Source organism: Coregonus clupeaformis, chromosome 16, assembly GCF_020615455.1.
Source record: "Coregonus clupeaformis isolate EN_2021a chromosome 16, ASM2061545v1, whole genome shotgun sequence".
NCBI lineage: Eukaryota > Metazoa > Chordata > Actinopteri > Salmoniformes > Salmonidae > Coregonus > Coregonus clupeaformis.
The window spans coordinates 18096252-18123100 of NC_059207.1; the positions used below are offsets into that span (position 1 = coordinate 18096252).

At 46.3% G+C, this 26849-nt stretch overlaps 1 protein-coding gene across 3 annotated transcripts in view; it reads right to left on the minus strand.

Moving 5' to 3' along the window:
• pcsk5b (proprotein convertase subtilisin/kexin type 5b) overlaps window positions 1-26849 on the minus strand; it is a 65746-nt gene that overhangs the window by 20252 nt on the left and 18645 nt on the right. For all 3 annotated transcript variants that reach the window (XM_041900497.2, XM_041900499.2, XM_041900498.2), the window contains exons 6-20: window positions 24889-24977; window positions 24564-24736; window positions 19877-20089; window positions 17517-17617; window positions 15803-15906; window positions 12186-12303; window positions 10811-10999; window positions 10341-10477; window positions 9981-10106; window positions 6266-6368; window positions 4815-5008; window positions 4427-4511; window positions 1569-1672; window positions 1313-1451; window positions 829-944 (exon numbers count right to left, since the gene is read on the minus strand). In XM_041900497.2, coding sequence (XP_041756431.2) covers window positions 829-944; window positions 1313-1451; window positions 1569-1672; window positions 4427-4511; window positions 4815-5008; window positions 6266-6368; window positions 9981-10106; window positions 10341-10477; window positions 10811-10999; window positions 12186-12303; window positions 15803-15906; window positions 17517-17617; window positions 19877-20089; window positions 24564-24736; window positions 24889-24977 — 1991 coding nt within the window. The remainder of the gene's footprint in view (window positions 1-828; window positions 945-1312; window positions 1452-1568; window positions 1673-4426; window positions 4512-4814; window positions 5009-6265; window positions 6369-9980; window positions 10107-10340; window positions 10478-10810; window positions 11000-12185; window positions 12304-15802; window positions 15907-17516; window positions 17618-19876; window positions 20090-24563; window positions 24737-24888; window positions 24978-26849) is intronic.

Consider the following 26849-nt stretch of genomic DNA (forward strand, 5'->3'; position numbering starts at 1 on the left):
CAATCAATTTCAAAGAGGGTCAATTTCAAAAGTCAAAACATTAAGTCAGTTTTCGTCAGAGATGACTTTGCACAGAAAAAGTGGATCGCCAGTCTGTCGTAACTTCAATTTGAAATATGTTTTTTTTTTTTACTTGCAGTGAACTCAAAACCCAAGAGAGTCTTCAGTTTTCTACAAGCTGAAGTGATTCATTAGTATTGTAGTCAATAAAACACTTTTTATTGGTCTCAGTGGGTCATGGACAGACTGGGGATGACAATTTGAATACAAATCAGATCATCAGAAGAAAGTTCGACCATAGAGATGGATAGAGGGCGCCCATATCCTGTTTTATTCATTACAGACACTGCCCGTGCATTCACAGAAGTAATAATGGCAAATATAGGGGTGGGCTTTCTTTCCAACTCTATGGTGACGACTCACAAAAACCTTCATCATATCTCACAGACAAATGGGCTGAAAAGGTTAGCCATCTCAATGGAATGCCAAAAAGAGAGCATGGATTATTTCTATCCTAGGTTACAGTATGAGGCCACAACACCAACCTTCTATCTAGTGTGAGATATGGGGAAGGTATTGCAGAAACAGACAGATGTTGCCTAATTTTAAACATGCACAATTTAGACAAGATGTAAAGGGAGATTGGGATAGATTAGTTAGGGGTGAATACATGAGCAAAGATCGCGACAAAAAGAGGAAGACAGCGAGAGAGAACACAGAAAGTTTAAGACAGCTGTTACCTGTGCAGTAACTGAGCAGCCACTTCTAGAACGAGCTCCTTAAAGAGTCTATAATATATCATTTATAAGAGGGGTTTCTAGTACTCACCATCTTTGCAGATGGTGCTGACCACACACACTCCTGCCTCCAGGTTGTAGCCGTTCACACAGGTGCTGCAGTTGGTCTCGCCGGGTCCTGTGCAGGAGTAGCAGCTGTGGTCACACCTGGGGGTGGGGGGAGGACGGGTTAGAGCTAAAGCTTAGGTCACACAGTTAGATAGATAGAGGGCGCACTTTCCACAAAGCGTGTTTGTCCCTTTTTCCAACTTCATGATTTAGGTACATCAAACAGGAGGGTTGACGGGCAGATATCCTCCAGACCAGATATCCTCCAGACCACATATCCTCCAGACCACATAGCGAGTAGCGATGGATTAAACAGGAGGAAACAGCAGGTTTAAGGGACCTTAGATATATGACAGCTGTTGGAACCCTTTTGAAGATTAGAGTCCGGTTTGAGGCAGTTTGACAGGAGGTGTAGAAGAGAGGAGGATGTGGAAGGTGTGGAGTTTGTACGCGTCAAGCAGACTCACTTCCTGCAGGACTTGTTGACGTCGCCGTTGTCCGAGGTCTGCTCGGCCATGTAGTATCCCACGCTGCAGGTGGACACACAGCGCCACTCCTCCAAGAAGTAGCTCTCTGCACACTTGTTACACGCCTCCATCCCAGTGCCTGCAGACAGGGGGAGACTGTGAGCAGTGCACAGACTTCACTTTGGACAAAATATCGATTTTTACTTTGGCCAACTGACTGGGAGGGACCATCTTTACTTTGTGAAGGGAGCGTTACCTGCACAGGTGGCACACGCTCGGTGGCACAGCTCGCAGGTCCTCCTGTGGCCATTATAGTAGGTTCCGGGGTCACAGGTCATCTGACATTTATTCCCCTGAAGACTGGAGAGAGCAATACACTGAATTACACAGGCACACGTTAGTACACAACACACCTCACTAGCAACCGGTCCCTTTTTTTCATATATCAAATTAAATAATAAACTATACATTAGTCCAGTGGTTTTCAAACCTCTCCTCGGGGACACCAGACGTTTCCCAATTTTGTTGTAACCCTGAACTAGCTCACCTGGATTCACCTATTCAAGGGCTTGATAATTAGTGAACAAGTCAAATCTGGTGTGTTAGCTATGGAATAGTTCAAATACTTGGAACGGCTGGGGATCGCAGAGGAGAGGTGTGAAAAAAAGTAGGTTTAAGAACCGCACTAAAGGTTCTAAACTAGGTCTTCACTGATATATCCTAACCCGATTACCAGAGATCCGACCCGGTATCCGAACAGGTCAGATCCAAAATATGTGAAATTATATTACAAGAAAATATCCTGATGAAAATATAAAGTCACCTCTATAAATCACATTTGCTACGCATGGCAGTTGGTTCAGTCTAAAGCATTAATCTCTCCTCCACCTGTCTGCCTCTCTCTCTCTGTCTGGCTTGATCTCTTGCTATAGCGAACTTGCAACATTGTTTCAACTGGGCCCCTCACGGTTTCCCGTGGCAATAAGCTCAGAACAGACAGTCGTATTTGCACAAGGGAGAGAAGTGTTCAGGTAGCCTATTTTATGACGTTTCCACTGGAGATATGGGATCAGCAACATGTTGCTATGTCACACAGAGGTAAGGAGGTTACTTAAGCCTATCGAGAAGGAGAGTGTTGGAAAGATTTTTCATATACAATAAGGAACATTTGCAATGAATGTAAAATACTCTGACTGTGTGTGGAGCCGAAAAAAATACTTTGAGAAGATCCGCAGCTCATAAGTGGTGTTGAGTTAAGACAATCAGAAATACTATCAGACATCCACAAATGGGAACTTTTATAGGCCTACATTTGCACACAGGCCAGGTACTTCTATGCGTGATCAAGCAAAATACACTGAACAAAAAATATAAACGCAACATGTAAAGTGCTGGTCCCATGTTTCATGAGCTGAAATAAAAGATCCAGAAATAATTTTCCATACGAACAAAAAGCTTATTTCTCTAAATTTGTGTGCATACATTTGTTTACATCCCTGTTAGTGAGCATTTTATCCTTTGTCAAGTTAATCCATCCACTTGACAGGTGTGGCATATCATTACACAGGTGCGCCTTGTGCTGGGGACAATAAAAGGCCACTAAAAAGTGCAGTCTTGTCACACAACACAATGCCACAGATGTCTCAAGTTTTGAGGGAGTGTGCAATTGGCATGCTGACTGCAGGAATGTCCACCAGAGCTGTTGCCAGATAATTTAATGTTCATTTCTCTACCATAAGCCGCCTCTCCAACGTCGTTTTAGAGAATTTGGCAGTACGTCCAACTGGCCCCACAACCGCAGACCACGTGTAACCACGCCAGCCCAGGTCCGACACATCCGGCTTCTTCACCTGTGGGATCGTCAGAGGGGGGAGGGGGGTGGGGGGATGGGGGGGGGTGGGGTGCGGAGGAGTATTTCTGTCTGTAATAAAGCCCTTTTGTGGGGAAAAACTCATTCTGATTGGCCGGGCCTGGCTCCCCAGAGGGTCGGCCTGGCTCCCAAGTGGGTGGGCCTATGCCCTCCCACACCCACCCATGGCTGCGCCCCTGCCCATTCATGTGAAATCCATAGATTAGGGCCTAATGAATTCATTTCAATTGACTCATTTCCTTATATGAACTGTAACTGTTGCATGTTGCGTTTATATTTTTGTTCAGTATATATAAAAAATAAACCTTAACAAAAGGGCAAACAATTCACACAATGAAACAATGAATGCAAACAAATCAGCGGGAGAAAGAGAGCGTCTTTGCCACACACCTTTTTGTGTCGACATTTTAAATTAGGGATGCATTTATGAAAATACTAAGCTGTAGTGTAGCCCAACTAAATTATTTCAGATAGGCCTACAACAGAAAATGTATGTGAAACGTTAACGTTCACTGCCTGCCAGACAAGTCAAAACAATTCTGCTGGCTTGTGCAGCAATAAAGCTGCATTTTTTAATATTTCGGATCCATTTGGGTCCGATACAGACCCGACCCAATTTGGATCCGATTCGCACTCATCGCTGACATATTCTGTGTCGGATCTGGTCCACCTCGGAACCTGTTGGTGTCTGATGGGAATTTCACTTAGGTTTGGACCTCTATTCTAAACCTCATTCTGAGAAGTTGCTGTGAGGACAGGTTTTCTGTGGTGAGCTGAGCTGAAAAACAGCTGGACTGGGATATATTGGCTCCGTTTCCCAGAAAGTATTTGGGTTTTTGTCCTCCCTCTCCTGTGAATGGTGAACAGGAGTGACTGTCTGTGGTCTTGCAGGCATTCGGAAGGATTACTGCACGTGTTACCACCTCTGTCTCAGACAGCATTGAACACTAGCAGGAGTAAGTCAGGCTGGATTCGAGACCACAATGTTTTGAAACGCTTCAAAGTGTTTGGTTCTCAATTTAACTGAAACGCTTTTGAACGCTTCTCTGTCTGAGGGCAAGTGTGGTGGCGGTGATAATCAAGATGATCAAAAACTCCACAGAGACACATCAAAATGGATCCCTGGACCGTTTTGTGATTCAACTACTACTACAGACCAGCAGTGTGTTTGTGTGTGGGGGGGGGGCTAGAGGTGATGGGTTCAGAGGGAGTGTGTTTGGCTTGGCTTGGTTGGTTTGGCTTACCTCATCCCTGGTTTGCATTCTGTGCAGATATTAGACGTGGTGCACTTCTTGCAGTTCTCGTTGCATCTCCTGCACATGTTGGAATCTGTAACACAAAAGAAGAAGACGTCCAGTCACATAGGGGCCAAAGAGGCATTGGGAGTGTTAGGGGGGTTGGTGTGGGCGTCAGCGTTGGGTAAGGGAGAAGAGGCTGAGTTTGAGGATGGTGGATGGGGGGGGCTTCAAATCTGTGTCTGAAACTTTGAGGCCTGGGACACCAGGTCATTGGATTGTTTTCTAGCCAATCAATGACAATCAATCAATCAACAAATTGCCTAACAGGCACATCAAGGCCCATATTAGAATATTCATTGTGTGTGTGTGTGTGTGTGTGTGTGTGTGGACTTGCCGTGGTCCAGATAGAAGCCGTCCACACAGCTGGCCACGCAGATGTTGGAACCCTCATTAAGATGGAAGCCCGGTCTGCAGGTGGAGCACTGGTCACTACGGCTACCAACACACGTCTCACACAGAGACGAACACTTCTTACAACGCTTCCTGTCGTCGCGGAAAAACCCGGATGGGCACTCCGACACGCATGTCCTGCAGCGGAGAGGAGAAAGAGGGAGGAGAGGGACAGAGGGAGAGGAGAAATATGCATAATTATCATTGCTGTTATCGGCATTCGGGAACAGGCTAAAGGAAAAAAAAGAGTTCTAGGCTAGAGTTCTGCACTCTGACCGCTGACTCTGTTTGAACAAGGTGATAAACCAAAATCCACCAGATTCTAGAATAACAACCCCTCTCCCCCGTGGGAGCGAACAAAGTTCATGGCCTGAAATTATACACAGCATATATGTTTACGTGCATATCAGATATCTGACTGCATATAAGCATGGGAGTGTGTGTGGGAGTGTTTGTGCATGCGTTTCTGTACGGTGAACAGGTGCCTTATTTTAAAGCACATCTGTTAGATAACTCCATAAACCTCCTTTGCCCCTTTGCCCCTTCGCTCTCACGCTGTTTTCTAACAAATGTAAAACCGTGTGCTCCAAAACTTCTCTCCCACGTCAGATCCCCCTCCCACCACACTTACATCCCCACCCATTAGGCGAGGTCATCAAAGAGAAACATAGGGATATAATTATGAGCATTAACCCCCCCCTTTCCTTCCTTCCACCCCTCCCAAACCCACTCCAGCTACATTAAGCACTCATGGGTTGGAAGTAGTGGAAAAACATTGTATTCTTAAGAGGGCTAATGATAAGGTTTTACAACACAAGACAGAGCAGCCCTCACAGGCTGTCTCCAGGCACCTGCACACCCCTCTTGTTTATTAGTGTACTGCGTAGTGTGCTTGCAGACACAAAGGTAATTACAGTGGACTTAGATCCCCACTGCACACATTCACACAGCTCAACCTCCCCCTCTCACACACAGATATTCGTTTTGGAAAAAACGTTTAGTTTATGGTATGCCTTACTCTACTGAGCATGGCCTTGTAAGAATGGTTCTCACCGTGTGGCAATGGTCAGGTCACCACCGACGTCAATCAGAACAAATGAGTGAGACAAGGGAGATGCAATGTCCCTAACACTGCAGTCTTTTGACCAATCAGATCAGATCTTTTGCCAATAACCGGGCAAAAGTTAAGAATTGGTCTGCCTGTGTAAACACAGCCTATGGCTATTGCCAAAATCATGAACATGCAACAAGTCATGGAAGTCCCTGCCCGTTTAAAAATGTAAAATGTAAATGTAAGTCCCTGCCCGTTTAAGTCCGTTTTCTTCCGTTTGGTGCCTAATGAACAGGACCCAGCTGTTGTCCTGGAGTAGGTAGCCAGAACACTGACATTCTAACCTGGTGTTGTTCTTGAACTTGAGGAAGTAGTGGAGGCAATTGATGCACTGGTGAGGTCCGGGGCCTTCACAGCCGTTCTCGTTGCACTCGCTGTTACAGAGCCCTGGTGAAGAGGATATGTTATACAGAGCATTGTGGGTACTGTAGTACACCATGCTACAGGGGGGTGGTGGTTAGTTGACTTTATGAATGAGACAAAACTGTGCGACTAAAGGGAGGTGACTGGCATTCCAACCCATAATTCTAAGTTTTGAAGAAACAACCATGTAGTGTGATGTTAGGGTGTAGTGTCAGATTGGTGTACTACGGGGAATCACATTACCGTTAGAGGAGTATAAAGTCCTGAGTTAGTGTCTTGTGTAATATTCTCCTATTGCTAGGTCTGTTTAAGTGAGTGAGAGAGTGAGAGAGTGTGTGTGTGAAAGGTGTTCCCTGTTGTGCAGAAGGCAGGAGTGTGTTATGACTAACGAGCATAAAAAAGTTGGGGGTGTTTATGTTCTGCTATCATGGCTGTGGCTGATCACACTGGCTAATGACTATCAGCTGCCTACTCACTGTAACTCTGCAGGAGAAACCCACAGAGGTAGAGAAAGGGGGAGAACAGAAAGAGAGGGAGAGAGAAGGAGAACAGAGAGAAAAAAATTGTACTTTTCTTTTCCTACTAGCACTGACTTTGCTGATAACTTCTTTATTCAAGAAAAATGTACTTACGACTGTGATATGTAGTAGTCACCTAGCAATCTTAAGATGAATGTGTGAACTGTAAGTCGCTCTGGATAAGAGCGTCTGCTAAATGTCTAAAATGTAAATGTCAAAATGAAAGAGAACAGAGAGACGGGAGAAAGAGAAGGAGAGAACAGAGAGACGGGAGAAAGAGAGAACAGAGAGACGGGAGAAAGAGAGAACAGAGAGACGGGAGAAAGAGAGAACAGAGAGACGGGAGAAAGAGAAGGAGAGAACAGAGAGACGGGAGAAAGAGAACAGAGAGACGGGAGAAAGAGAGAACAGAGAGACGGGAGAAAGAGAGAACAGAGAGACGGGAGAAAGAGAGAACAGAGAGACGGGAGAAAGAGAAGGAGAGAACAGAGAGATAAGAGTGTGAACAGAGACCGAGAAAACAAAATGAACAGAGAAGGAAAGAACAGAGAGAGATAACAGAGAGGGAGAGAGAGAGAACAGAGAGGGAGTGAGAGAGAACAGAGAGGGAGTGAGAGAGAACAGAGGGAGTGAGAGAGAACAGAGAGGGAGTGAGAGAGAACAGAGAGAGAGAGAGAGAGAGAACAGAGAGAGAGAGTGAGAACAGAGGGAGTGAGAGAGAACAGAGAGGGAGTGAGAGAGAACAGAGAGAGAGAGAGAGAACAGAGAGAGAGAGAACAGAGAGGGAGTGAGAGAGAAGAGAGAGAGAGAGAGAGAGAACAGAGAGGGAGAGAGAGAACAGAGAGGGAGAGAGAGAGAGAGGGAGTGAGAAAGAACAGAGAGGGAGTGAGAGAGAACAGAGAGGGTGTGAGAGAGAACAGAGAGGGTGTGAGAGAGAACAGAGAGGGAGTGAGAGAGGAGAGAGAGAGAGAGAGAACAGAGAGAGAGAACAGAGAGAGAGAGAACAGAGAGGGAGTGAGAGAGAAGAGAGAGAGAGAGAGAGAGAGAGAACAGAGAGGGAGAGAGAGAACAGAGAGGGGGTGAGAGAGAACAGAGAGGGAGTGAGAAAGAACAGAGAGGGAGTGAGAGAGAGCAGAGAGGGTGTGAGAGAGAACAGAGAGGGAGTGAGAGAGAGAGAACAGAGAGGGTGTGAGAGAGAACAGAGAGGGAGTGAGAGAGAGAGAACAGAGAGGAAGTGAGAGAGAACAGAGAGGGAGTGAGAGAGAGAGAGAACAGAGAGGGAGAGAACAGAGAGGGAGTGAGAGAGAGAGAACAGAGAGGGAGTGAGAGAGGGAGTGAGAGAGGGAGTGAAAGAGAGAGAACAGAGAGAGAGAACAGAGAGAACAGAGAGGGGGTGAGAGAGAACAGAGAGAGAGAGAGACAGAGAGGGAGTGAGAGAGAACAGAGAGAGAGAGAGAGAGAGAACAGAGAGGGAGTGAGAGAGAACAGAGAGGGAGAGAGAGAACAGAGAGGGAGTGAGAGAGAACAGAGAGGGAGTGAGAGAGAACAGAGGGGGAGTGAGAGAGAACAGAGAGGGAGTGAGAGAGAACAGAGAGGGAGTGAGAGAGAGAGAACAGAGAGGGAGTGAGAGAGAGAACAGAGAGGGAGAGAACAGAGAGGGAGTGAGAGAGAGAACAGAGAGGGAGTGAGAGAGAACAGAGAGGGAGTGAGAGAGAACAGAGAGGGAGTGAGAGAGAACAGAGAGGGAGTGAGAGAGAACAGAGAGGGAGTGAGAGAGAACAGAGAGAGAGAGAGAGAACAGAGAGGGAGAGAGAGAGAACAGAGAGGGAGAGAGAGAGAACAGAGGGGGAGTGAGAGAGAACAGAGAGGGTGTGAGAGAGAACAGAGAGGGAGTGAGAGAGAGAGAACAGAGAGGGAGTGAGAGAGAGAACAGAGAGGGAGAGAACAGAGAGGGAGTGAGAGAGAGAACAGAGAGGGAGTGAGAGAGAGAGAACAGAGAGGGAGTGAGAGAGAACAGAGAGGGAGTGAGAGAGAACAGAGAGGGAGTGAGAGAGAACAGAGAGGGAGTGAGAGAGAGAGAACAGAGAGGGAGTGAGAGAGAGAGAACAGAGAGGGAGTGAGAGAGAGAGAACAGAGAGGGAGTGAGAGAGAGAGAACAGAGAGGGAGTGAGAGAGAGAGAACAGAGAGGGAGTGAGAGAGAGAGAACAGAGAGGGAGAGAACAGAGAGGGAGTGAGAGAGAACAGAGAGAACAGAGAGAGAGAGAGAGAGAGAGAGAGAGAGAGAACAGAGAGGGAGTGAGAGAGAACAGAGAGAGAGAGAGAACAGAGAGGGAGTGAGAGAGAACAGAGAGGGAGTGAGAGAGAGAACAGAGAGAGAGAGAGAGAGAGAACAGAGAAACAGAGAGAGAGAGAGAGAGGAGAGAGAACAGAGAGAGAGAGAACAGAGAGGGAGAGAGAGAACAGAGAGGGAGAGAGAGAGAGAGGAGAGAGAACAGAGAGAGAGAGAACAGAGAGAGAGAGAGAGAACAGAGAGGGAGAGAGAGAGAACAGAGAGGGAGAAAGAGAGAGAGAACAGAGGGAGGGAGAGAGAGAAAGAACAGAGAGGGGGGAGAGAGAGAGAGAACAGAGAGGGAGAGAACAGAGAGGGAGAGAGAGAGAACAGAGGGAAAGAGAACAGAGGGAGAGAGCAGAAAGAGAGGTAGAGCTATGAAAGGAAAGCAGTTCAAGGTAGTGGCCCCCCGGGGGGCCAGTATGAAAATGTATGCACTCACCAACTGTAAGTCGCTCTGGATAAGAGTGTCTGCTAAATGACTAAAATGTCAAATGTAGTGCGAGAGAGTCACCATAGAGGTAACAAGGTAGCAAACAGAGAGAGGTAGGGAACATAGAGAGGTAGAGGGAGAACAGAGGAAGAGAAGGAACAGAGGGAGAAATAATCAAAGGTTTATTTGGTATAGGTGTCTGGCCCTGACCCCTTTTTCCTTTCCCCCTTTCCTGTCCTCCATTTGCTCCCTCTTTCCTACTATGTCTCCTTACAACAGAATTCCTGTATTCTGTCCTCCACCTCTCTTTCCTTACAGTCCCTCGTTCCCTCCCTCTGTCATATTCCCCACTCACCGTTGTACTCCTCAGTGAATTCTTCGTCTGCAGGGGGCTCGGCCGAACGGGGCTTGTCGCTGCGCAGGGAGGAGTACGGGTGCACGGAGGTGCCATAAAGCACCAGGGACCACTCCTTTAGCTTGCCTGGGGGGTTACGTCGCCCAGCACAGCATCAGCAGACACAGACGAGAGAGAGGGTGAAAAAGGACATCATTGGTAAAGGACACATTTTTGGTAAAGGACATATCATTGGTATACTGCTATGCAATATAACTCTGGTTGTCAGTGAGTATTCTTAAGGGGATAGTTCACTTTAAGCATATTTTCCACTGGTGCTTTCGCTACTTTAGACAGGGTGGCTTCTCTAGTCTACTGTACCTGGGATTTTCTGGCTGCGGAGCTGCGAGGGGGAGTCATGGATCTCCAGGATCCAGTCCCCGGCCGCCTTCTCCCCCCAGCAGTGAGTGGTCATGAACTCCCAGTTCTTAAAGCCCTCCATGGAGTGGTCAAACAACCTAGAGGAGACCACAAGTCAACCACACTTCTATTTCCTACAAAGGAGAAACCACACGGTTCGACCACATTCAGACCACAAACTGGAGAGATTCAGTAGTAGAAACATGTTGACCAGTGCTCGTCAATCCTGGTCCTGGGGAGCCACAGGGATGTGCAGGCTCTTCTTATTCCGGTCCAGTACGAACAAATCTGGTTAAACTATTTAACAGCTTAATGATTTGTCGAAACAAGTGTGTTAGTGCTGGGATGGAACACAAGCCAGGCGTGAAGAAACGCTGGTGAATAGAGTGTAAGAGCGAGAATAGTAGAGTAGAATTGAAGGGGAGGTTCACCTGTTGCCGAGCAGCTGGGACTTGGTTCCTGAGGGGGACGTGAGGTTGATTGACAGGTCACCGCGGCGCGGGTGCGTGATGGTGATGCGTACGACCACGTGCTCCAGGTAGATGACATGGTGGTTGGAGTTGTCAATGCAGCCTGTGGCCTTGTACACGGAGCGCACCACGTGCTCCGGGCGGATCGTCCTGCAGGCAGAGGGAAGCAACCAAGCAGGTGTCAGTGTCAGAGCAGTCACCCAATCAGAATCTAAATCTGACGTGTGATAGGAAGTGGAACCCATAGACACAGAGTAGGCGAGCCATGTGCTACCCAGCTATCATGGATTATTGATTAATCTGAACCGTGGGTTTTTGAGAGCAGCTTGGCTCCCAAACACTACGCCAGAATCTACGCTAGCAGGCGTGTGTGTGTTTGTGTGCAAGTATTTTGGGGTATAGATATGCATTTAAGTGTGCTTGGGGCGGGGGGTTGGGAGGACGAGACAAACCCAGATTACGACTTCCCTGGCAGTCTACAGATCCCATGGTCCTCTACAATGCTCCAAGGAGGAGAAGGCCCAGACGTTACCAAATGCAATGGAGAGGCCAGCCAAGGGGTGTCTCAGTGCAGAGCCCAGCGGCTGGAAGATGACGTCCAGAGGATAGCTCCAGAGCAAAAACACACAGCGTTGCCAAAACACACCCGGTGCTGCCTCACTTCACATACTAAAACGCTCCCTCAAAACACACACAAACACGCACAAGATATGCTTCCCATAAGATTCCTATCGTCCGGCCATCATTGGGCTGATAGATAGGGAGATCGACTGGGGAACTAGCATGAGGCTGATTGGTTCCATTCAAAGCCAGTAAACGAAACTGTGATTGGCTCGTCAATGTGTTCGACAGGGGCCCGATTAAGCATCCAGCTGCACAGGGAGAGAGAAAAAAAACAACAAAAAAAAAACAAGCAGATCAAATTGAAAAGGGCCTGTAAGTCATCTGGGATGTGTGTGTGCGCGCACGTTTTTTGTGTGTGTGTGTGTGTGCGCGCGTTTTGTGTGTGTGTGCATTAGACCCTCCAGAACTAATGCTTGGCTGGCTCCTCTCAGTGTGCAGGAGCTTGCACAATCCCATACATGTGGGTGCATGAAGACTTTTGGACAAAAACACACCCCGGGAGAGAGTCAGTAGGCACGAAATGGGAAAATATTATCCAAAACGGAGTGAAACAGTGAGGTAAACAACTTTGTGCCCTGATGAACACTACCCTTGGTTGTTGTTTAATATAGTGTTGTAATGTATTTGTCAATAGCTCTGAACAGATCAAATTTGATTGGTTGGATGATTAGGTAAGGACAGGAAAACTAGGGAGGCATTGGTTGTGTAGTACCTGATCTGGCGGTCGGCACTCTCCACACAGATGTGCTGGGCGGGGACCTGCTTCCATTGCTCCGCCTCCTTCACCATAGCCTCCGCGTCCATCAGGCCAAAACCATACAGGTGGCTGACTGCAAGACACGCCCACTCGTCAGTCAATCCACACAGCCAATCAGAACCGTTCAAAACATCACGTCAATACATTCACAGAACCATATACAAAGCATATACATATATATACACAGTGTCTGTAGGAAGGATCCACCCCAATTACCACAAATGTGTTGCCTTACAGCCTGGGTTGTTATTGAATTCACTGATGTAAACAACATATCCCACCCCAAAAAATCTAGACAGTTTTAACATGTATAACAACCCGAAATGTTTTCATTCGATAAGTATCCACAGACTTTCCTATGACAGAGCTTGAGTAATTTTGCCCAGAGGAATGGATATATGCTTCCACCAAATAATAATCACCTAGATTCAGGATTCTAGAGTATGCAAGATTAACCAAGTATTGACACAAAGGAGTGGATACTTTTTATTACCGTTTTTTTAAACTAATCTGAAACATACAAAAAAAATTACAAGTAGAAATTGTGCAAGGGGATGGGTTCTATGGTCACTGTATATGGCTCTGAGTCTATAGTTATTGATGTCATAGAACAACCAATTAAAACAGTCATCCAACCAAAGCAGTATCACAGTTAAATATCAATAAGTCAACCCAATCCACACAGCCAATCAAATAGTTTCCACACCCCCTCTTTGTTTACACTCTCACCCCTTTCTCTAAACCTCCTCTCTCTATTTTCCTCTGGGTTCTCTCTCTCTCCATTTTCCTCTGGGTTCTCTCTCTCTCTCCATTTCCCTCTGGGTTCTCTCTCTCTCTCTCCATTTCCCTCTGGGTTCTCTCTCTCTCTCCATTTTCCTCTGGGTTCTCTCTCTCTCTCCATTTTCCTCTGGGTTCTCTCGCTCTCCATTTTCCTCTGGGTTCTCTCTCTCTCCATTTTCTCTCTCTCTCTCTCTCTCTCTCTCTCTCTCTCCATTTTCTTCTGGGTTCTCTCTCTCTCTCTCTCCATTTTCCCCTGGGTTCTCTCTCGCTCTCTCTCCATTTTCCTCTGGGTTCTCTCTCTCTCTCCATTTTCCTCTGGGTTCTCTCTCTCTCTCTCTCTTTTCCTCTGGGTTCTCTCTCTCTCTCCATTTTCCTCTGGGTTCTCTCTCTCTCTCCATTTTCCTCTGGGTTCTCTCTCTCTCCATTTTCTCTCTCTCTCTCAATTTTCTTCTGGGTTTCTCTCTCTCTCTCTCTCTCTCCATTTTCTTCTGTGTTCTCTCTCTCTCTGTGTTCTCTCTCTGGATTGTCTCTCTCTCTCCATTTTCCTCTGGGCTCTCTCTCTCTCCATTTTCTTCTGGGTTCTCTCTCTCTGGGTTGTCTCTCACTCACTCCTCATTTTCCTCTGGGCTCTCTCTCTCTCTCTCTCTCTCTCTCTCTCTCTCTCTCTCCATTTTCTTCTGGGTTCTCTCTCTCTCTGGGTTCTCTCTCTGGGTTGTCTCTCTCTCCCCATTTTCTTCTGGGTTCTCTCTCTCTCGCTCTCCATTTTCCTCTGGGTTCTCTCTCTCTCCATTTTCCTCTGGGTTCTCGCTCTCTCTCTCCATTTTCCTCTGGGTTCTCTCTCTCTCTCTCTCTCCATTTTCCTCTGGGTTCTCTCTCTCTATTTTCTTCTGGGTTCTCTTTCTCTCTCTCCAATTTCCTCTGGTCTCTCTCTCTCTCCATTTTCTTCTGGTCTCTCTCTCTCTCCCCATTTTCCTCTGGGTTCTCTCTCTCTCCATTTTCCTCTGGGTTCTCTCTCTCTCTCCATTTCCCTCTCTCTCTCTCTCTCTCCATTTTCTTCTGGGTTTCTCTCTCTCTCTCTCTCTCTCCATTTTCCCCTGGGTTCTCTCTCTCTCTCTCTCCATTTTCCTCTGGGTTCTCTCTCTCCATTTTCCTCTGGGTTCTCTCTCTCTCTCTATTTTCCTCTGGGTTCTCTCTCTCTCTCTATTTTCCTCTGGGTTCTCTCTCTCTCTCAATTTTCTTCTGGGTTTCTCTCTCTCTCTCCATTTTCTCTCTCTCTCTCAATTTTCTTCTGTGTTCTCTCTCTCTGTGTTCTCTCTCTGGGTTGTCTCTCTCTCCATTTTCCTCTGGTCTCTCTCTCTCTCTCTCCATTTTCCTCTGGGTTCTCTCTCCATTTTCCTCTCGGTTCTCTCTCTCTCTCTCTCCATTTTCTTCTGGGTTCTCTCTCTCTGGGTTGTCTCTCTCTCTCCATTTTCCTCTGGGTTCTCTCTCTCTCCATTTTCCTCTGGGTTCTCTCTCTCCATTTTCCTCTGGGTTCTCTCTCTCCATTTTCCTCTGGGTTCTCTCTCTCTCTCTCTCTCTCTCTCTCTCTCTCCATTTTCCTCTGGGTTCTCTCTCTCTCTCTCTCTCTCTCTCTCTCTCTCTCTCTCTCTCTCTCTCTCTCTCTCTCTCTCTCTCTCTCTCTCTCTCTCTCTCTCTCTCTCTCTCTCTCTCTCTCTCTCTCTCTCTCTCTCTCTCTCTCTCTCTCTCTCTCTCTCTCTCTCTCTCTCTCTCTCTCTCTCTCTCTCTCTCTCTCTCTCTCTCTCTCTCTCTCTCTCTCTCTCTCTCTCTCTCTCTCTCTCTCTCTCTCTCTCTCTCTCTCTCTCTCTCTCTCTCTCTCTCTCTCTCTCTCTCTCTCTCTCTCTCTCTCTCTCTCTCTCTCTCTCTCTCTCTCTCCATTTTCCTCTGGGTTCTCTCTCTCTCCATTTTCCTCTGGGTTCTCTCTCTCCATTTTCCTCTGGGTTCTCTCTCTCTCTCCATTTTCTTCTGGGTTCTCTCTCTCTCTCTCTCTCCAATTTCCTCTGGGTTCTCTCTCTGGGTTGTCTCTCCCTCTCTCCATTTTCCTCTGGGCTCTCTCTCTCTCTCCATTTTCCTCTGGGTTCTCTCTCTCTCCATTTTCTTCTGGGTTCTCTCTCTCTCCATTTTCCTCTGGGTTCTCTCTCTCTCCATTTTCCTCTGGGTTCTCTCTCTCTCTCCATTTTCCTCTGGGTTCTCTCTCTCCATTTTCCTCTGGGTTCTCTCTCTCTCTCCATTTTCTTCTGGGTTCTCTCTCTCTCTCTCTCTCCATTTTCCTCTGGGTTCTCTCTCTGGGTTGTCTCTCCCTCTCTCCATTTTCCTCTGGGCTCTCTCTCTCCATTTTCCTCTGGGTTCTCTCTCTCCATTTTCCTCTGGTCTCTCGCTCGCTCTCTCGCTCACTCGCTCTCTCGCTCTCTGAAAAACTCCAGACAGACTGGGACTGCAGCCTGGCTGACCCTCAATTCACATACTGCAAACACACACAAACCTCAAGCACACACACACACACACACACACACTCTCTCCCTCTCTCTCAAATACACACACACACACACACACACACTACAAACACACGTATGAAACAAAGTACTCCACATGGAATCCCTGACAGGTAGTTGGCAGGCAGTGGGATGTTTTATGGTGAGTGACTAGGACAGTGAGGGGTATGAAAAAAAGAAGGGGGGAAAAAGAGGAGAGTAGCTGAGGTGAAGGGAGGAGAGGAGGCAAGCAGTGTTAGGCACCGTTGTATCCAGCGGCGTTGGTCTTCCAGTCAGGGGCGTTGAGGTGGCCGGCTCGAGACGTCTTGACGATGATGTGCTGAACATCCCTCCACGACAACAGAGGACTGGGGGATAAATCACAAAACACCACAGAGACACACTGGTGACCAAATATACACAGACTTAACAGTGTGTGTGTGTGTACATGCATTTAAAAGGTGAATGGATATGTGTGTGAGAAAAAGAAAGCGAGAGAAGAGAGCGAGATACAGCATATATGCCCATCCATCTCCCTCCCCTCTCTGATCTCATGTAAAACCATTAAAAGATGGTAGCCATGTGTCCTTTGATGCAAAAACGCTTAAACATTTAAAAAAAATATGTGGGTCACCAAGTTTCCCGGGAATCCCCTCATATGCCGACCAGATGCTTACATTTTATTTATCCGTCTCTCATCTCTCCCTCATCCTCTGAGCACAGCATTCCGGAACATTCTAGAAAAGTACTACTCCGCATGGATATATATTTCGTGGATTGGGGAAAACCTTCACGGCTACCCAACGCCATCAATCTCTTGAACACTAGTGGGACAGTATGTTGATGTGTTTCCCTTCACAGGAGTCATCTGTCCCGACGTCTACCCTTCCGCTCGCTGTCCAACACTCACTCTGTTCACAACGTTTTTTGAAAACACCAGAAGTTGTTAGGCTGGGCGCCAGTCATGGTGTAACAGTGTTCGCTTCCTTCCCTCTCTTTGCCCCAACCTGGGCTCGAAGCAGGGACCCTCTGAACACATCGACAACAGTCACCCTCAAAGCTTCGTTACCTATTGTTCCACAAAAGCTGTGGCCCTTTCAGAGCAAGGGATACAACTACTTCAAGGTCTCAGAGCGAGTGACATCACTGATTGAAACGCTACCAGCGTGCACCACTAACTAACTAGCCATTTCACACTGGTTACAATGGCATGTCAATTCCATAAGGACAGAGATAGGTCTTCTGGAGGGAGAAAAGCAGGGGAGTCCCAACCCCAATACCTATCCATAAAAACAGATTTATTGACAAACAAAACCAATCAATCGTTTAACTCCACAACTCCCTCCATAATTCAAGTTCTATAAATGTTTCATCATCACCGTGGTGCACTAACTAGGCCATGGCACAGGCATCCTAAAATCATTTGAACGCTGCCAGAGTGCACACACACACACACACACACACACAAACTGTTTCAACAGCTCGTTCGGTCCCCACAGATCCGACATCAAACCCAGCTGAATTCCTCAGTGAGCAGAGCGTCTCCTCTAATGTTCTGACTGAAGTGTAATTATGGTATAAACATACGGGCGTAATCTGAGGCGGAGGATAGAAAGATAAGCTGGATTTCAAATGACAGAGCAGGCCTGCCGGCAGCCCCAGCCCCAGCGCCTCTCGGGTATGTTTATCAAAGTCGGCTCCGCTCTCTTTCATTCACCAGATAACCGCTGATACCATCAGCAGCGCTCAAAGAGAAGTTGTGTGTGTGTGTGTGTGTGTGTGTAAGAGACAGAGAGAGAGGGGGGGAGAGCGGATGACAGAAAGAGAAAGAGGCAGTGAAGAAAGGCATAGAGTCAGGAGACAGAGAATAGTGTGACTGTGATAATGCAGGAAAGCGATGTGATTGACTGACTGGCTGAGTAAACTGACTGAACTAGTGGAGCTGTGTGAATCCCTGCATTAAGGTTAAGGAGCTTACTTAGCCTCCAGGGCCAGCGCGATGATCCCAGCTGCCATAGGAGCAGATGCCGAGGTTCCTGTGTGGCTGTCGGTGCAGCGCTGACGCAGATCTGTGGTGATCTACGGAGGGAGGGAGGGAAGGAAGAAAGGAGGGGGGTTAAGTCCTGTGGCTCATGGTGAGATTGAGGCACACCTGAGACTGCATACATTCCAGCTTTGATACGCTGCCCTGCTAGAGATGACACACACTAATCTGCTGTTCCCCAACGTATCCAGGAAATCATTTCCTAGCCAAAGAGGACCAAAGTGAGTAAAAAAATAAATAATTATAATAATACATGCAGGTAAAAAAAATATATTCCCATTGCATGGACTTCAGTCAGTCCATCAATGACAGGAGAGAAAAGCTTGGTGTTGTGCACCAAATCCAGTCAGTCACAATAAAAGCCATCAAAGGGATCCCTGGCTGACCGGCCGGTCACTGTTGAGCTGTATAGGCCAAAATTGTGGGCAACTGGGCATTTCTATACATAATAATTGCTTAATTAACTCAGGAACCACACCTGTGTGGAAGCACCTGCTTTCAATATACTTTGTATCCCTCATTTGCTCAAGCGTTTCCTTTATTTTGGCAGTTAGCTGTATACAGTCTCTTCAGAAAGTATTTACACCCCCTGACTTCTTTCCACATTTTGTTGTGTTACAGCCTGAATTCCAAATTGATTCAATTTGAGAGGAAGGAAACCGCTCAGGGATTTCAACATGAGGCCAATGGTGACTTTAAAACAGTTAGAGTTTAAATGACTGTGATAGAAAACTGAGGATGGATGAACAACATTGTAGTTACTCCACAATACTAACCTAATTGACAAGAGTGAAAAGGAGGAAGCCTGTACAGAATACAAATATTCTAAAACATGCATCCAAAACGTGGCAAAATAAATTAACTTTATGTCCTGAATACAAAGTGTTATGTTTGGGGCAAAGCCAATACAACACATTACTGAGTGCGACTCTCCATATTTTCAAGCATAGTGGTGTCTGCATCATGTTATGGGTATGCTTGTAATCGTTAAGGACTGGATAGTTTTTTAGGATAAAAAAAATTAAATGGAATGGCGCCAAGCCCAGACAAAATCCTAGAGGAAAACCTGGATCAGTCTGCTTTCCACCAAACACTGGGAGATTAATTCACCTTTCAGCAGCACAATAACCTAAAATAAGGCCAAATCTACACTGGAGTTGCTTACCAATCAAACATTGAACGTCCCTGAGTGGCCGAGTTACCGTTTTGACTTAAATCTACTTGAAAACCTATGGCAAAACTTGAAAATGGCTGTCTAGCAATGATCAACAAACAATTTGACAAAGCTTGAAGAATTTTGAAAATAATAAAAATGGGTAAATGTTGCACAATCCAGGTGTGGAAATATCTTAGAGACGTACCCAGAAAGATTCAAGGCTGTAATCGCTGCCAAAGGTGCTTCTACAAAGTATTGACTGAGGGATGTGAATACATACGTAAATGAGATATTTCTGTATTTCATTTTCAACAAATTAGCAAAAAAGGACTAACATGTTTTCACTTTATCATAGTGGGGTATTGTGTGTAAAATCTATTTAATCAATTTTGAATTAAGGCTGTACCACAACCAAAAGTGGAATTAGACAAGGGGTATGGATACTTTCTGAAGGTACTGTATATACACAGTGGGGACCTGATCCTAGATCAGCACTCTGAGATGCTTTATGAATACGGGCCCTGGAGTGGGTCTGGGACATGGGGTGCCTCCTGGTATGGTTGGATTGGGATTGAATGGGGGGTTTTTGGTTATGTGTGTGCGTGTGTGTGTGTTGAGTACTGGTCATGGTTCTGTGAAAGTCTATAGGGCAGCGTTGGCCTGGCTGGATCTTAGAGTCTACCCCTCTCTGCTTAGTCTTCCGACCCTCTATGGGGAATGTGACAAGACACTGCCAGACAAGCTGGGACAGAAGGGCCAACTGTCACTGTGTCTTTCCGACTGTCTGCCCCAATGCACCCTGGGCCAGGGGGTCAGCCCAGGACACAGCATGACCCCAACACACTGACCTCTTTCCCCCAGCCTTGGTTCAAAGGTCACAGGCTTTAAAAACAACTAACGCCTGTTTCTCTGGCTTCGCCCACACAGGAATTAGTTACATGTTAGTGTGCCATCTAGTCTGCCTAAATAACACATAGCGGCATTAGCACGCTAGTGTTCTTTCTCGCTCGCTCTCCCACACACACCTCAACTATCAGACGGTCATAGTTCTGTCCTCTCTCTGCTGCTGCATGTTGTTGTAAGAGTGGAGGAACACCCACACACACACTTTCTCCCTCCCTCTCAGAGACAGACTTACTATTTTCCGGTCATAGTTTTCTCCGCTGCTGTAGGTGGTGGTGAGGGTGGAGGAGCACTCCTCCAGGTACCAGGGCTTGCGTCCGCTCTCGGCGGTGCTGGAGATGGAGATGGTGTAGATGCTGTTGGTGTAGCCATCACAGGAGCAGTGGTCCCGGCTCCGCCCACCGTTCCCTGACGCCCACACAAAGATGGAGCCGCGCCCCTTCCTTCCCTGGCAGGAAATCAAATCAATATAAATTAGATCAGAGGCAAACAAAGTTCTTCCGCCACATGAATGCTGAAATGGTAATAGCAGGTGAACGCAGCAGTGGCGGGGGAATTCCACAATGCCGTATTCTATTTCTGTGACTGTTTCTCTTATGTGACCTACTTGTTGTGTGTATGTACTGAAATGTATGTGTAACTGATACATGCACACACACGCAATGTTTTTAAAATGTACAGTACCAGTCAAAAGTTTGGACACACCTAATCATGCAAGGGTTTTTCTTAAATTTTACTATTTTCTACAACAAAACTATGAAATTACACATATGGAATCATTTAGTAACCAAAATAAGTGTTAAAACAAACTATATTTTATATTCTTCAAAGTAGCCACCCTTTGCCTTGATGACAGCTTTGCACACTCTTGGCATTCTCTCAACCAGCTTCATGAGGAATGCTTTTCCAACAGTCTTGAAGGAGTTCCCACATATGCTGAGCACTTGTTGGCTGCTTTTCCTTCACTCTGTGGTCAGACTCATCCCAAACCATCTCAATTGGGTTGAGGTCAGGTGATTGTGGAGGCCAGGTCATCTGATGCAGCACTCCATCACTCTCCTTCTTGGTCAAATAACCCTTACACAGCCTGGAGGTGTGTTTTGGGTCATTGTCCTGTTGAAAAACAAATGATAGTCCCACTAAGCGCAAACCAGATGGGATGGCGTATCACTGCATAATGCTGGTTAAGTGTGCCTTAAATTCTAAATAAATCACAGACAGTGTCACCAGCAAAGCACCCCCACACCATCTCCTCCATGCTTCACGGTGGGAACCACACATGCAGAGATCATCCGTTCACCTACTCTGCGTCTCACAAAGACACGGCGGTTGGAAAATCTCAAATTTGGACTCAGACCAAAGGACAGATTTCCACCGGTCTAATGTTCATTGCTCGTGTTTCTTGGCCCAAGCAAGCCTCTTCTTCTTATTGGTGTCCTTTATAGTGGTTTCTTTGCAGCAATTCGACCATGAAGGCCTGATTCACACAGACTCCTCTGAACAGTTGATGTTGAGATGTCTCTGTGAAGCATTTATTTGGGCTGCAATTTCTGAGGCTGGTAACTCTAATGAACTTATCCTCTGCAGCAGAGGTAACTCTGGGACTTCCTTTCCTGTGGCGGTCCTCATGAGAGCCAGTTTCATCATAGCGCTTGATGGTTTTTGCAACTGCACTTGAAGAAACGTTCAAAGTTCTTGAATGTTTCCGGATTGACTGACCTTCATGTCTTAAAGTAATGATGGACTGTTGTTTCTCTTTGCTTCTCTTTGTCCATAATATGGACTTGGTCTTTTCCCAAATAGGGCTATCTTCTACCTTGTCACAACACAACTGATTGGCTCAAACGCATTAAGGAGGAAAGAAATTCCACAAATTAACTTTTAAGAAGGCACACCTGTTAATTGAAATGCATTCCAGGTGACTACCTCATGAAGTTGGTTGAGAGAATGCCAAGAGTGTGCAAAGCTGTCATCAAGGCAAAGGGTGACTATTTGAAGAATCTCAAATATAAAATATATTTTGATTTGTTTAACACATTTTTGGTTACTACATGATTCCATATGTGTTATTTCATAGTTTTGATGTCTTCACTATTATTCTACAATGTAGAAAAAAGTAAAAATAAAGAAAAACCCTGGAATGAGTAGGTGTGTCCAAACTTTCGACTGGTACTGTATGTAAATTGTCAAGTATTTTGTCTGTAATGTCTTTTTTGTTATGTGTCGGACCCCAGTAAGACTAGCTGTCGCCATTGGCGTCGGCTAATGGGGATCCTAAAAAAATAAAACATCTGTGTGATTGGCAGGGACACGGGAGGAAGCCTACCGCTCTGTGAGCTCTGACTAATACTCTCACTCAAACACACAGAGGTGATAAAAGGTGGAGGGTAGCACTTCAAAAGGCCTCTGTCAGGCAGTGATAAGAGAGAGAAGCCCCTCTGAGTGAGGATTGGATCAGACGGGAGAAAACGCTGACGGATAACTGGTACCAGCTTTGAAGGGAGGAGAGGGAGAGAGCGCAGGAAGGGAGAAGGTGACTTCTTAAAGAGGGAGACAGCAAACAACAAGACAACAAAAAAAAACGTACAAGAACATTTGCCCAAGAAAGCGGGTCACACACACATCTACATTGAGGGAAAAAAGTATTTGTTCCCCTGCTGATTTTGTACGTTTGCCCACTGACAAAGAAATGATCAGTCTATAATTTTAATGGTAGGTTTATTTGAACAGTGAGAGACAGAAAAACAACAACAGAAATCCAGAAAAACGCATGTCAAAAATGTTATAAATTGATTTGCATTTTAAATGAGGGAAATAAGTATTTCACCCCCTCTCAATCAGACAGATTTCTGGCTCCCAGGTGTCTTTTATACAGGTAACGAGCTGAGATTAGGAGCACACTCTTAAAGGGAGTGCTCCTAATCTCAGCTTGTTACCTGTATAAAAGACACCTGTCCACAGAAGCAATCAATCAATCAGATTCCAAACTCTCCACCATGGCCAAGACCAAAGAGCTCTCCAAGGATGTCAGGGACAAGATTGTAGACCTACACAAGGCTGGAATGGGCTACAAGACCATTGCCAAGCAGCTTGGTGAGAAGGTGACAACAGTTGGAGCGATTATTCGCAAATGGAAGAAACACAAAATAACTGTCAATCTCCCTCGACCTGGGGCTCCATGCAAGATCTCACCTCGTGGAGTTGCAATGATCATGAGAATGGTGAGGAATCAGCCCAGAACAACATGGGAGGATCTTGTCAATGATCTCAAGGCAGCTGGGACCATAGTCACCAAGAAAACAATTGGTAACACACTAAGCCGTGAAACCCTGAAATCCTGCAGCGCCCGCAAGGTCCCCCTGCTCAAGAAAGCACATATACAGGCCCGTCTGAAGTTTGCCAATGAACATCTGAATGATTCAGAGGAGAACTGGGTGAAAGTGTTGTGGTCAGATGAAACTAAAATCGAGCTCTTTGGCATCAACTCAACTTGCCGTGTTTGGAGGAGGAGGAATGCTGCCTATGACCCCAAGAACACCATCCCCACCGTCAAACATGGAGGTGGAAACATTATGCTTTGGGGGTGTTTTTCTGCTAAGGGGACAGGACAACTTCACCGCATCAAAGGGACGATGGACGGGGCCATGTACCTTCAAATCTTGGGTGAGAACCTCCTTCCCTTAGCCAGGGCATTGAAAATGGGTCATGGATGGGTATTCCAGCATGACAATGACCCAAAACACACGGCCAAGGCAACAAAGGAGTGGCTCAAGAAGGGGCACATTAAGGTCCTGGAGTGGCCTAGCCAGTCTCCAGACCTTAATCCCATAGAAAATCTGTGGAGGGAGCTGAAGGTTCGAGTTGCCAAACGTCAGCCTCGAAACCTTAATGACTTGGAGAAGATCTGCAAAGAGGAGTGGGACAAAATCCCTCCTGAGATGTGTGCAAAACGTCTGACCTCTGTGATTGCCAACAAGGGTTTTGCCACCAAGTACTAAGTCATGTTTTGCAGAGGGGTCAAATACTAATTTCCCTCATTAAAATGCAAATCAATTTATAACATTTTTTACATGCGTTCTTCTGGATTTTTGTTGTTATTCTGTTTCTCACTGTTCAAATAAACCTACCATTAAAATTATAGACTGATTATGTCTTTGTCAGTGGGCAAACATACAAAATCAGCAGGGGATCAAATACTTTTTTCCCCTCACTGTATGTCTTACTATACTTTTGAGGACTTTTTGGGGACCAACAATTGATTCCCATTCAAAAGCCTATTTTCCCTAACCCTAATTCTAACCCCTAAGCCTAAAAAAGCCTGTTTACAAGTGAGGACTGGCAAAATGTCCTTACTTCTCTGAATTTTATTTGGTTTACTATTCTTGTGAGGACTTCTGGTACTCACAAGTATAGTAAAACGTGTCCACACACACAAACACCTAACCATCTGTCATAATAGCCCAATAGACCTCTGTAGCTTCCATGCCAAACAGAGAGCCAAACTCTAACCATTGTTTTACTTTCTCTGCAATCAAAATGTCAGCAGTGGAGGAGTGCTGGAGGAGAGAGGGCGCTCTGACATCACAAGTTGACCATGTGAACTCCACTCCCCTCCACTTAACCCCTGGGCTAAGCTCCTCCTTTGAGCCATCTCCACAACAAACTCATGAATATGGATACCATGCATGAATATGCTAATCAGACCAAGCTCTTTAATCCAAATGTCTAGAAGGAAGCATTGATAACACTGGCCGGTGGGTACTGTGTGTGCGTGTGTGTTTGTGTGTCAAATAAATGTGTATATTTAACACCCCCTCTTCTTTTGAGAGTCTGAATAGGTGTATGATCGTGATTGGTGGGTATAAGCGTGAGAGTTTGTGTGTACACATAACGTACAGTGTGTGTGTGCGTGCGAGACACACCATGCGGATGCCGTTCTCGAAGGCCTGCCTGGCCAGAGAGGCGGGGCCATCCACAGTCTTGCCGTCGTCGTCGGGACCCCAACTGGCGCTGTAGATGTCAATATGCTGCGGTTGCAGACTCAGAGACTTGGCCTCAACCATGTCCGTCACGTCGCCGTCCAGCATCCGCACCCCTGACACACACAAACACACAGAGTGAACACACACCCAACGCCCCCCCACACACACACACACACACACTCACCACTGTTGAATAAGATTTCCAATGTATTTTATTACATATTGCAAATAACCTTAAAAACGTGAAACACACACACGCACTCACCCCCTATCCGTGCGTTGTAGGCGATTCCCACAGTGCAATGGGAGTTGTTAGCAGATGCAGCCACTTCCCCAGCACAGCGTGTTCCATGCCTGAAGAGAGAGAGGGACACTTTACACACACACACATAAACAGAGACACACATTTAAAATCTCCCACACACGCACATTAAGAAACTTACACAAATATGTAAACAGATATACTGAAGAATGCACAAACAGTCAGTATACCATCTGACAACATGCATGTTTGAGACTTATGGGGGAGAAGCGAGTGGACTTAGACTTAGTTCAAGCTATGGGCTGGAGGAACAGGTCTCCACATGGCCAGTAGCAGGGGCTGGGTCTTGTTCATAAGGCCATGTGATAGAAAACGTCTTCTTCCCTTTGGTGCCTAATGACGTGACCCTGGTGTCAGAGGCAGCAGCAGCTGCACTGGGATACATACAGCCCTCAAATATTTTCACAATGTGAAAGAGACAATGATTTGTATGTTCCAGAGCCCTCAACAAGCAAGGGTAACATTCTGCCACAGATTGTAGCCGTGTCGACAATCGGCCAGGTTCAGTGACCAGCGCAAACAAACAAGAGTGTGTTTTAGGATAGGAGGCAGAGGCAAAGATGCTCTCTCGCTCGTCACGACCAGCCCTCCTGCCGAGAACATCTGGAACAAGCGGCCCAGAGTCACCACTGACCGCTGTCATGGCAACCCAGCATCTACCCCATGGCAGGCAGGGGGCGCACACACAATCCCGTGCTCAAACACACACACGCCCTCGCTAGCCTAAAGGTTCTACTGTATTGTATTCCATCACCTGGCTGGAACCTCTCTACACCTATGGCTGCCAAACAGTATGGAATATTTGTTGAGCCAACATTAAAATCCTTCAGTCCTGTTTGGCTTCACACAGCGCCATAGTCTGTCTGCGTCTCCTCTACATATGTGTGTGTCGTGTGTGTTGTCTGCTCTCAGCCAATATGCGTGCCATGCATGCTACAAGTCAGTCTGAACCAGACCATCTGTGGGATGAATAAAGGGCAATGTGAATAACACACTGACTGGATCAATCCTGGAGGTCAATCCTTTGTTTAGCTAATAGAAGTGGAGTTTTACATTATAGCAGAGATTCTACCACATGGAAATATCAAAATTCACCAGCGGATACGTTCCTCATAAGCAGAAAGAACAGCTTGTTCTCCTCTAGAAACACATGCACTCAGAAAAGGTAACACAAAAACACAGTGGATGCAAGGTTGTCTGTTTACTTTTAACATCTGTGAAACTGCTGGTTTATAGAAAGGGACTGAGTTGGTAGAGGGGAGTGTAACCAAACCATTCTGGTGTCTTTGGTTGGTCTGGAGCAGAAGTGGTGAGTCATCCCTCTTATAAATCAGTACTATGTCATAAAGCTAGAGCCAACAAATTGGATCACCTACCGCCAAACGTATTGAATAGGGACATAAGTGTATCAACGGTGTGCGGGCAGCATTCATAGAACCTCTCATTAATGGTGTTCCCCCATATGTTTATATGATATCTGATCAATTAGAACACGTCCTCCTAGACAAGTTGGGACGATGGAAAGATATCAATCTGGCTGAAAAGTGTGTAAGCTTTAGGTAGCTAGCAAAAGCACACTAATGGCTGTGTTCCAATAGCCTCGCTGGCAGCATACTACCTAGAATAAAGCAATGAGTTGGGCCATGCATTCTAAGCAGTATGCTAGTATGGACATTGGAACGTACCCATTATTGTGACAGACTTGTCAACGAGCCCCACTCAGAGAGAGCGAGAGAGCGAGAGAGCGAGAGCGAGCGAGAGAGAGAGAGAGAGAGAGAGAGAGGGGGAAGAGAGAGAGAGAGCAGACCATGATCCGTCTATAAAGCAGTGGGCTAGTTAACCTCCTGTCTCTTTAAGAAAACAAACTACCACAGAGCGCTGAGCGTTTGCCAAGGCATTTGGGC